The sequence below is a fragment of the Macaca thibetana genome, unplaced genomic scaffold (assembly GCF_024542745.1).
Source record: "Macaca thibetana thibetana isolate TM-01 unplaced genomic scaffold, ASM2454274v1 unplaced_scaffolds207, whole genome shotgun sequence".
Classification (NCBI taxonomy): domain Eukaryota; kingdom Metazoa; phylum Chordata; class Mammalia; order Primates; family Cercopithecidae; genus Macaca; species Macaca thibetana.
The window spans coordinates 18051-29458 of NW_026088996.1; the positions used below are offsets into that span (position 1 = coordinate 18051).

Below are 11408 nucleotides of genomic sequence, written 5' to 3' on the forward strand. Positions count from 1 at the left end.
TTTACCTTGACATGCAATCTCAGCCGTTATCCATCTTCAGAGCTTCTCCTTCTTCCCCACAGTAAGTGTGTCAGCAGAAAACCCTTACCACACCCTCACGTGTTTTCTCCTCCAGGAGGCCCTTGGAAACCACCGTGAATTGGACTGCACTGGGAAACCCAGATGAAGAAAGTCAACACCGCTTTGTCATTCGGTGCCTGGCTCCTTTTTCAGCTCCAGACATTATGCCTGAAGAGTCTCCAGGACACCGGTGGAGCTGTATTTCCTTGGGTCCCATTGCCATTTCTCTGGATTTGCGAAGATCCAGCGGGCTTTCGGTGGAACTCTCTTGTTGGGGAACTTTGGTGCCACGTCCCCTCATTCTGCCCTCCGTCATCTGCACCTGCACAAGTTAGGGTCCACGTTCCCTGGGCGGGAAGAGACAGGCAGGAGTCGGAATGGTGAACCAGCACACTGGGGGCATTTTCTCACGTGGTCCAAGTGACCCCATGGTCTTCTAGAGCTTTGGAACCAGTCGCGTCCCACTTGACACTACACCTGACTCTCAGTTGCTGAATCTTGTTGGCCCTCTGGCGATCTCCCGTTGGATGAGTTGCACCTGCTGAAACTCGATTTCCCCTGGATTTGCGCTTCATTAATTATTCATGATCAGGTGGGAACGCCTGCTTACATCCCCCTGTGGCTGTTCTCTGAGCTTTCCGGTCACATCGTTTCCTGCCACGCTCTTTGGTTCATTTTGGTCATGCTCCTTCTGCTGTCAGAGGAGCAGAGAGTTGATCTTGTTGATTCTGGATACTGATAGTTTCTAGGTGATCTGGATAACCAAGGTAACGACCCTCAACGGCGGCGGAAAGGGAGCAGCCATTTGGCGTCGCTCAGAAAATCCCACTCAGTTCCCAGGCCTCCTAGATGTGGAATCCTGGTCAGAGTTGTTCCCAGGTCAGAGAACGGAGATAGCCTGTGCATGGTGGGATATCTTTACCTAGAGCTTTCAGTGAGTCTCGACCTCAGCTACTCTTAGGATCGGGGGAGAAGCATGGAAAGGCCCGGTGCTCAGGCATCCGGAAAGAAGACGGGATGAATATTCTACCTCTGAAGTACATCCCAAATCTGGGAGTTTACTTCAGCTTTACTGGGTTCTACTTGGCGAATGAAACTGTGCCTCGTTCATACGCACATCCGGAAACCACTTCATGGGGGCCGTCACAGTTTGAACCCCACACGTGGCATCGCGGTGAGCCAAATGGGGACTCGTGGTGCAAGCAACGCTCCCCACGTGTTAGCGTGCGTGAGATTCACTTGGCGGAATTTGACTAGGTGCGTGTTGGTAGAGTGGGGCTGAGGTTCTCTTGCCCCTGTGGATGTTTAAGAAGTCAAAGGTCCTGCGAAGTCCTGCGGTCCCCTCAATCAACTCTGTTTCGGAGACATAATGACTTGGATTGCTAACAAGTCAAGAAATTTTCAAGCCCTTGGAAAATCAGTTCCACACAAACACGGAATGAAAGTCAAAAGAGAGTACGTCATCTTTTTGAGAATTTTATTCACTTCAAAACCAATTAAACACACCTATTTCCAATGGCATTCCAGAGCCCAATTTTCAGGCTGAGGAAACACCCCAAGAACGCTTTGCGCAGAACGCTTCACAGCGTCCAAAACACTGCTGTCAGGGCGGGGCACAGCTGAAGGCCTGCATCTCTCAGGGTTCCCTAACTGTTCCCTGATTCAGTCATCTAGAGAGCAAACACACAGTAATTCCCCAGTTTCCTACTGACATCACAGCGGAAGTCTGACTCCTGCCCGTCACCCAGTTTCTGAGGCAACGAATCACTGGCACAGAAGCTTCTGGTGGCGGGTTTCCGGAGAGCCCTGCGAACTACAATGTCCCTCACCAGAATTCAATGAGGCAGAGTCTCTGCATGTGGTCCCTGCCTGGCCTGGGCTCCAACATCCACAGAAGCACCACAGCTGGGGAGCTTGGGAGTCACCACACACAGTCTGCTCTCTGCTCTGTGCTCCTCAGTCCCACAGGCCCCTCCAAGTCACGGGAGCGGGAGGCCACGGAGCCCCTGCCACCTGCAGTCTCACTCCAGGTCAGAATCGCTGTCCTCTGAGGAGGAGGAAACCTGAAGGTCCTCATAGAGGACACTCAGGGGGACAGGAACACAGGGAGCCTCAGACTTCTCTGAGACGTGAGGGCTGTGAGCGAGGAAGGCTCCCGGCTTCTCAGGAGAGGGAAACGAGGGAGCTGTCAGGAGGCTGGAGCTCCACCATCCGTTTTCCAGTCTCCGGAAGAGCATTCTGAGAGGCTGGGCCCCATCGTGGCTGGCCGCTGGGTGATGGGACATGGTGCAGGCCTGGGCAGTAGGCAGGCAAGGTCTGCTGTGCGGAGGCTGCCGGTCGCTGCTGGGCACCTGGGCGGGTGTCCTCCTGCTCATCTGGGGCGACGGACTTGGTCTGAGTTCGGTTGCAGCTGGCGGAGGTTGGAGAGTCTCCGGGGCCCCCAGCTCACCTCCCTGGATGGCATTTTCGGGCATCTGGAAGGGACCCATTCTCGGTTTCTTGGGGAAGTTCAGGCAAGCCTGAGTCGGAGCCTGGGCAGGTCTCTTGGCTCCTGGCCTGAAACTGAGATTGGAGCCGAGGCCCAAGCTGTGTGTGTCGGCTGGTGGGCAGGGCTGTGAGGTCACCGCAGGACGTTTGTCTTGTGCTTGGGGGCTGATGACCCGGATCAGGCCGTGGGGCTTGGAGGCAGCCTGGGGAACTTCTGGGCGGCCACCCTGAGGGCTGCTGTGTGTCGGCTTCACCACGACGAGAGGCTCCGGGCCCTGCTGCCTGACTCCAGGCTGAGGGATGTCGGCCACAGCCCCTGTCTGTCGTTCCTTTGGTCGGAGACTTGACGAGGAGCTCGGACTGGCTTTTCTGAGGGGAGACAGTGAAGCCAAGACGGATACCATGTCAGACATTTTGGTAGCTGAGCCATCAGTGAGGGCAGGGTCCACGCGTGGCCTCTTATTGGTTGTGTGGACCGGCATTGGCCTGCTTGCAACCTGAAAGAAAGGAGACCACACACGTTAGAAGTTCCTCAGCATGGAGCCAACATGGAAATCAACCACATCCAAAGACAAGGTGCACACAGCAGGAAATTCTTAATACGGTATGGACAGGCGGTCCTTGGAAGTAGGGACAGATCCTCAACGTGAGTGCTGATCGGGACAAGACCCATGAAAAATGCACTCTTGAGCTATGATCTAAGAATACCATTTTTCTAAAGACTGTGTCTTGGGCATTAACTGGATCAAAGCGCCTCCACTCAGCCTTCCATGAAGTGGGACGGACTAATGCCCTTCTGAAGGCAGGTTGGTGGCTCAAGGGTTCCCAGGACGTCTTTTCTGAAAACATGCATGTTCCTGGGGTTAGCCTCCTCCATGTTTGGGGCCTCTGAGGGACTAATTTCCTCACACCGCTAGGAAGATGTTGTTGGCAGGCTTGCCATCATTGCGCAGAAAGAAAGCAACAGGAAATACGGCATCTTCAGATGCCTTCACCTGGAATCAAATGGACATGGAAGGATCGTGGAGTCCCTGACCCCAGGAAGGCAGGGAAGAGGGGTTCCCCGATCCCCTCATACACACAGGAACCTGAAAGGAAATCAACCATGGTGACCCAGAGGAGAAAAAGACCAGGGGCCCAGGGTGACACTCACCCTCAGATAATCACAAGATTCCATAGATTCTTTTTGATTTGTACTGCTAGATTTCCTAGACAGGGAGAGCCTGGGAGCATCTGTGAGCAAGCGCAGGTGCCAATCCCAATCCACAGAGCCAAGCTCTGTCCAAACATTTGCTAAGCTAGACCAATCCCCAGGCCCAGAGGTGTAAGGGAAGAGTCTGAGAACAGAAATAGAGCACCAGCCTTAGGAATTATTTATCGTGGCATCAGACCAATGACTACAAGGACATCAGTATTCAAGGAGAGGTGTTAACCCTGGGAGTGAGCAGCTGTCTTCAGATGAATTTTCAGGCCACGTCATGCTGGAAGCAGAACTCTCACACGGAGCAGTCAGGGATTCGATTGAGTGTGGTTGGATTCATGTAGTTAAATAAGAAGAGAAATTCTAAGGGATAGTGTGTGTGAAGTGAAATGTGAATGTTTTGTTTGAACTCCCTGCAGCTCTCCCCGTTCCTGCAGCATCTGGGACCCTCTGCTGTTGAAGTCAGTGGGTGATGATGGGAAACAGCAAAGGGGAAGAAAGTGGTCCCTGGAATTACTCTCTCTCCACATTTCAGGGAATGCACTGACTAAGGACTTGGACAATCTCTGACCCATCAATGCCAGGGGTGGCTCTTGGGTTAAATCACTTCCTGAAGAGACATCTCCGTGCCTTGCTGGGAGGCCTGTGGTGAACCCTGCGATAGATCTGGGGATCAGGACTTGGTGAAGGGGGCATAGGTCTGAGGGACGAGGTGCACAAGAGCTCCATAGCATGCAGGCTGAAACTGGGCAGGTCTAGGGCATCCCACAGGACTAGGTGTGGGTGGTAGAGGGTAGCGTTGGGGGAAGGCTGCCAGACAGTGTGGAATGCACAATGGGGTTACTAGGAGACAAGGACTGGTCCCAGTCCTGTGGTTTGCTGGGGGTATCATCAAGGGCTGGAGATATAGGGGTGCTGCCTCCCCATCTTCTGCAGGTGAAAAAGGCACATTCTCTCCTTTCATGTCTGAGATGACTCCATCTTGAACATGGAACTCCAAGGTGAAATCATCAGCCGAAGGCAAGATGTACTGGATCTGCACAGGGAACTGCAGGCCATCTTGTGACCTCAGGACATGCTCAGGGACAATCACAATGACTATGTTCTCCAGGGTTAGTTGCAGCGCTGTTTCTGGGGCCAGGATGAGGACGCCCTCTTCCAGGCTCAGCCTCACTTCTGTCCCTTGTTCCAGGACTATGATGAGCTCCTCAGTGCCAGAATCCAGCCGCTCCTGTGGAAAGACAGTCCTCAGTATTCTGCCCTCCAAAAAGGCTGCAAATGATGATCATGGGGAGGGAGATGCCAGGAGCTTCACCGTTTAGAAGTTTAAAATACAAACTCCCTCCCAGAATTGGCTCTCATGCCGACCCACCTAAATGTACATCTACTGGATATCACTTGAGCCTGAAGATTGTGCAGCACTGTCCAATCTTTGCCATACAAGGACATAGGAACTTACCTGGGGAGGTTCCAGGGACTGGCATGAATTCAGGTGTGGAGCTCCTGAAATTGAGAGTATTTTTGCACCTGCAGAGAGACCACAGTAAGAGAGGCTAAGGCTCTCTTCCAGCAAGAGTCTCCTGGATTTCAGAATGTGACCTTCAGAAATCCACAACCCAGCACTGGCTAGCCTCAGGACACCAGCCCACAACAATCCAGCATTGCTTTCCACTCGTCCTGCAGAAAACACCCTCTCCATTTATGTCATGAGCCATGACACTGACCTCCAGGCATGGGGATCTTAAGAAATATTAGGGAACGTGCCTTACCTGTACAGGGACCCTGCTCCACTTGGCGGCGTTTGGGTGGATTCATTTGTGTGGTAGCCAAACTGCAGGACAGAAAGGGACCCAACAGTCTTCCACATAGTGACACAAAGTCTAATTCTCACAAGCCCCAAACTTCATTAGCCATCTGGCACACATTGTTGCTGTGGCCCAAAATCACATGCACTTGTGTTCAGCTCCAAATCCTATGTGCATCCAGAAAGTCCTAACACTCATCTCCCACCCTCTCCTTTTCTAGAGGCTTTTCCTGTTGGTGCATGTGTGTGATGAGAGATGGTGATCACAGGAAACAGTTTGCTTTTTCAGGAGCTCATCCACATGAGAAGGAGGGACATCTAATTTGGCCTGAGTACTTTAGGAGAAGATGCTGATTTTTCAGGTATCTAACCTCTGTGTCTATGCAGTTACAGTGTGAATGGAGTGAGAGATGATGGGAAATGTTTCATTTTCTAGTGAGCACAAGGAAAACATTTAGATCATGCCCACAGTTTACCTGTCTCCACACAAGAGGCAACTTCCATTTACCCAGAGGACAGAGATTAACAGTGAAAAGAAACATGAGATGAGCCCCCAACAGGTTGCCGAAACCCCCCATGCTGGCCGCATCCTGTGGTCTCCACTGTGGGTCTCATATCTCCCCGATGTGTTCTAAATTTATAACATTCAAGGTCATGGCAGGCCAGGGTGTCTTCTCTGCCCTAGTCTGGCCCTTTAGCATATATTCACACACACATGCACACACATGCACACACATAGTCACACACAGTCACATGTCAACCTGACAACCCAGAGTAGCCACATACTCCAACATACCTGGTCTCTCCTTCATTGTCATTCTGCCATTCTGTCTGGAAATCCCTGGGGCTTCTTGGGCGCCGGTAACCATACATAGTAAATGGTCCCTGGACTTGCTTGTGGCAAAAAAATCTCAATCTTTGGCCTATTTTCTGTAAATCTATACAGTTTACGCCTTGATCTTTTACTTTACCTGAAGGGAAATTATCAGCCCCTAGCACAGCACAGCCAGAGCATGGGAGAGCGTGCCCTGGCCTGGGACCAGTCAAATGGTGCTTTGGTAGAGTCAGATCTTGGGGAAATCCTCCAGGAGTCTTATAAGAGGTGGAGCCATGGGATTTGTCAAAATGGATGAATGTGATTGGCTAGTGGTGCTGATTAAACAACACGAGGGGCCTGCATGGGAGTGGTTTTATCAAAACTCAATCAATATGAGTGTGACCCTGTCAGAATTAGCCTAATTCAATCAAAATTAATTCAAGATCTCTACTCTGATTCACCATATAATTGTGATATAAAATAACAGTATTTTAAACTAGTGATATTTACTTTCTATTGTAGTCTGTTCATTAATTGGGTAGGACAATTATTTTTTGTAAAGTTCATGTGTACATCATTTCTCAGTAAACATAAAGGATTGGGTCTAGAAAACTTTGAAGATACCACAAATTGTATATGCTCAAGTCCCTTGTATAAAATGGTGTAGAATTTAGATATAACGCATTCACATTAATTTATATAATTTAAATGATCTCTAGATTATTTTTAATACCTAATGCAATGCCCAGATGTCACATCACTTATGTGAACTCAAAAAGAATGTGGTGCATGGAAAATTTAAGATTTCTTTGAAGAAACTTGTGCAAATATTTTGTGAATATTTTCTATTCAAGATTAGTTGAATCCATGAAGATGGAACCTATGGATATGGAGGGCTAACAGTATTTTTAAATAATAAAATAATATGTATTTTAAGTGAATTAAGTTTTAAAACGAATCTCCTGGGGAAAGTTGTCCAAACATAATAAGCGAGTATTGTAAGACAACCGGGGGAAAATACAAAAAGAACCTTTACTTAATTTCTGATATATCATCGTGTATTAATCTGTCTGTTAATTTATTTCTTGCCTGTATTCCCACTGGACTAATTTCAGAATTATAAGGCAAGTTTTGCTTTCAACATTACTTATTAATTACAAATCCATCGTTTTTATGGTCAAAGTCACCTAAACTTCTTGCAGGTGGCCGAACACCATATGCCTGAACTCAGAATTAGTCATTTTAAGATTAAAAATTATTTGGCAACATAAAGAATAATAGATGGTATTGGGGGAAAACAGTAATCCAGTAATCACCAGAATTGAACTAGAAGGAAAATCTCTGAGGGTGCACCATTACTGAGCATGCCATCTCTAACAGGCCCCTGAGCTCAGGGCTTCATTCTTCCTCTGAAACTTGTATAAAATTGTTTGTGGATTCTCTTTTCATTTAGCTGATAATTTCGTCAGTTTTATTAGGTGAGGTATAGATCGTGTTTCCCTTAAATGTTAAAAAAAAAAAAATGAATCTAATTCGCAAATGCCTTTTGACTGAAGCTTTCCTCTCTAGTTAGATAAATCATTTAGAAGAATAAAAGGAAGACAGGAAGATTCCTTTAATTTTGCCAGTGTCTTAAAGGCCTCCAAGGGGAACATTAGTGCCTTTATCCAGAGAACTGTCTGCTTTGGGGATTTTGATCATTTCTGAGGAGAGCAGCAGATAATTGGCTGAAGATCAGATGTAGTTATAAAATTGGATTAATTGCCTACATTCTTTCTGGCTGCAGGGTTCAGGTTGAGATATTCAAGAAATAGCCTCTATTGACGGTTCTGGAGTATGTATATTTTACAGTCAAGAAAGAGAAAGGCCCCTCATTGTGAGCTTCTGTGTGTCTCTTCTAGCTGAAAACCTATGGACTGCAAACCAGTACACGAACAAAAATATGAGGGACTCGCCAAATAAATACTCTACCTTTATAATCGCTTTGATTATAAACAAAGCAAGTTTTAATACATTTACACCATAAAAGTCTCAGGATATATCCTGCAACACAGAATAGTAACTTACTTTTGAAGAAATATTTAATCAATATGTTTTCATTTGGGGTGGAAACTATTTTTCACAAAAGTGTACCTTTCCCCTTGCATATGTAATGAACATCACTTTTAAATCTGCAGTGCTATGGTAAAATTAAAGACGTGGCTCTTGCCGTTTTAATAGCAACAATTTAAGGATGTATTAGTGCCCCTGCCTTTCATTGTCTCACTATTTTTCAGTGACTTTGGCACTGTAGGAAAGATGAGCCCCTCACAATGTGAAAATGCAGGGATGCAGAAAGCTGGGTTTCCCTGCAGGGGCCCCTTCCTCGCGAGCTGCACTGAGACTGCACAGCCGTGCCCTGACCCCAGACTCCTTCCTCTGCAGGGTCCCCGTGTTCTGTAGATTTTCCTCACAATTCTTCATGTGTTTCTCCTCATAATCAATCTTGATAGAAGTTGCGAGGAAGACACATTACAGCCTGCTATGGTTATCAATGAAAATCCCTAAGGAACACGTATATTTGTAAAATAATTCTCGCTAATATATCCCAACAGAGATAGTGCAGAAGAAAACACGTAGGAACAGCCCAGAAAATGAAGTCTTTTGTGCTGTTTCAGAAAAATATCCGGGAGACGCGCAGGGAATCTCACTCCTCAGCGGGTAGGGCTGTGGACACGAGCGTTTTCCTTAAGATGGACGCAGCCCTATTTGCCCCAAAGGCAGGCGAGCGCCTCCTCCTCCCTGGCCTGAGGAAGGGAAGTTCCCTCTTCCCTAGCGATCTGGCCCCGCCTCCGCAAGCAGAATGCGCATGCGCCCTGCACGACCAGAAAGCGGGTTCCAGTGCCCTCTGCCGGCTATGGGCTTGCAGCGCGGGACTCTTGGCCTTCACGGTTTAGCGGTTGACCTGCGTCTCAATCACTGAAATTCTGGTTTTATCAGTACCTTCCTTTTGGAAGATCAAATGCAAATGGAGCACGATATCTTTTTTCTTTTTTTCTTTTTCTTTCTCTCTCTCTCTTTCTTTCTTTCTTTCTTTTTTTTTTGAAAGAGGATGGAAATAAAGAAGCAAAGTCCAAAGACCATATAGTCTATTGATTCCCTGTATGTGGAGGAAAGAGGAGCTTCAATAAGAGAAGCATTCTGTGTGATGCTTTAATGCCAAAGATCTGCCACTGTGCATTTTTCAAATACAATACAATTTTACAGCACAAATAGTACATCTTAGTGGGTCAGGATTACAGCCAATGACATCTAAAATTTGGAGAACATTACATATTTAATTAAATAGGTTAAAGTAAAAATAATCTGAGGCCTGCCTGGACACAGCCTCTGCCTCTCCTTCCAGATTGTCATGAGCTTGAATTGGTGTCTCCTCATCCTCACACAGGATAAACCTGGCTTTAACGTAAAAACAGTTGGGCAGATTTTTAAACATTATGATGTTTCACTTTCACCCATGAATTAGCCCATTTAATTGGCCTCAGTAAAGTCTATGATTTTGCGATTGTGCAGTTTGGTAAAAGCTCAACGTCATCTCAGTATATTTCCTGGTACCACTTCTCCTTGATGTTTGGATTCAGTACTGAGGTTTGTTGAAGCACAATGCATATCCAAGCCCTAGAGTCAAAGCAGAGGATGCTCCCTGGTCAGAACATTCATTTTGCTTGTGGAAAAGTCCATTGAATCTGATATAAAAGGGCTTGCATGGTGACTGAGAATTTAGGGTGTTTAAGTTTGCTGGTGCTTTATGTGCTAGGCTATAGTAAGGGGAGCAAAGTTGTGTCTTTCTCTGTGTCATAACGCAATTACTCACTTGAATAAAAAGTGGGATGTCATGAGATGAATTCCTATTCCCACTTTCGTAGGCTTTAGGAACAAACTCTCAAGAGTTTTCTGCGGGATACAATAGCAGGGCTACCTAACTCTCTGCCCGGGAGCTGTTCATGGGCAGAGACAAAAGCTGGGGTCATCCAGTGGTTTCTACAAGGTGTCTTTGATACTATCCCCATTTCCCTGCTAAATCTGTGTAATGGCTCATTGAGAAACCTGGCATGAAGATCCCTGTTTTGTCAACTCCAGGGGTGGATGGAGACAAATATTTTTTTTGGAAGTTAGAATTAGGGGACATGGACTGTGAGACAAAAACAACAAACTCTTGAAGAAGGCAGGGATTCGAAGAAAGGGTTGGAATTTCTACCCACATGCCAAACAATGCAGAAGAAATTGTAAGTGTCAGAGCAGCATAAATAAAACTAGAACTTGTACAACATACTACATTTTTCAGCAACAGTTTCTATTGTTTCAATATTTGCAAGTATTGTTCTCTTAAAAAACTTGAGGTGCTTACACTTCTGGAGAGAAAAATAGAGACATGTAAGAGGGCAGCAGTGACACAGTGGTGACACACTCTGGAGTCCCGCCCACAAGCAGCACACTTTGACCCACTCCACAAAAGCTCTAGTCCACAGTTCAATTCCTCCTTAAAAAAAAGTGAGAAATAAATAATCTAAAATTTAGGAGAAAACAAGGAGAATGACCCACTTTCAAGCACTTTCTAGATTTTATGACACCTCTACTAGACAGACTTTATGTAAAATGGAAGTAACATAGTCTTTGAGCACGTTTACATTTTTAAAAAAAGAAGCCCTAAGGTCAACCTGCAAATTATAGATTTCCCAAGGTCTCTTTTTCTCTCTTTTCTGCCTGCTTTAAATCAGCTGTTACTTTATGACTGAGATAAAAAGCACTATTTGGATATAACAGGAGTTTTTTTTTATTTTGTTTTGTTTTGTTTTTTGCAAGTCAGTGTTATCTATTCCTAACGTTCTCAAGCAAAAGCTACAGAAATTTTTTTTCTGTGCAAATATGTGCATGTATATATTTAAAAGGCCTTTGTAATTTCTATAATTTTATGTTATGTAGCAATTGTATCCATTTTAATTTCTCTCTAGCAGAACAGACTTTTTCTCTGTGTTCCTTAGATGTAAGTTTCCTATCTG

The 11408-nt window shown here is 46.2% G+C and overlaps 2 protein-coding genes across 2 annotated transcripts; both read right to left on the reverse strand.

The window, feature by feature from the left end:
- Nucleotides 1–1520: 1520 nt before the first annotated feature.
- On the reverse strand, nucleotides 1521–3740 carry LOC126947374 (putative protein FAM90A5P). The gene is made up of 2 exons (XM_050778037.1): nucleotides 3701–3740; nucleotides 1521–3044 (listed from the first exon to the last, which is right to left on the reverse strand). The coding sequence occupies exons 1-2, from the start codon at nucleotides 3722–3724 to the stop codon at nucleotides 2082–2084; spliced, it is 987 nt and encodes a 328-aa protein (XP_050633994.1). The 5' UTR covers nucleotides 3725–3740; the 3' UTR covers nucleotides 1521–2081.
- Nucleotides 3741–4351: 611 nt separating this feature from the next.
- On the reverse strand, nucleotides 4352–6425 carry LOC126947375 (proline-rich protein 23D1-like). The gene is given in 5 exon segments (XM_050778038.1): nucleotides 4352–4496; nucleotides 4498–4979; nucleotides 5208–5275; nucleotides 5518–5579; nucleotides 6349–6425. Coding segments are annotated over 5 exon segments (834 nt in total).
- Between the last annotated feature and the right edge of the window lie 4983 nt (nucleotides 6426–11408).

What these genes read in the sequence shown, in the direction of transcription:
- LOC126947374 (XM_050778037.1), bottom strand. Translation starts at nt 3,724, where the DNA reads ATGGAATCTTGTGATTATCTGAGG. An exon ending in AATCTTGTGATTATCTGAGG is followed by an intron (nt 3,045 to 3,700) that starts GTGAGTGTCACC and finishes CCTTTCTTTCAG; the next exon opens with GTTGCAAGCAGGCCAATGCC.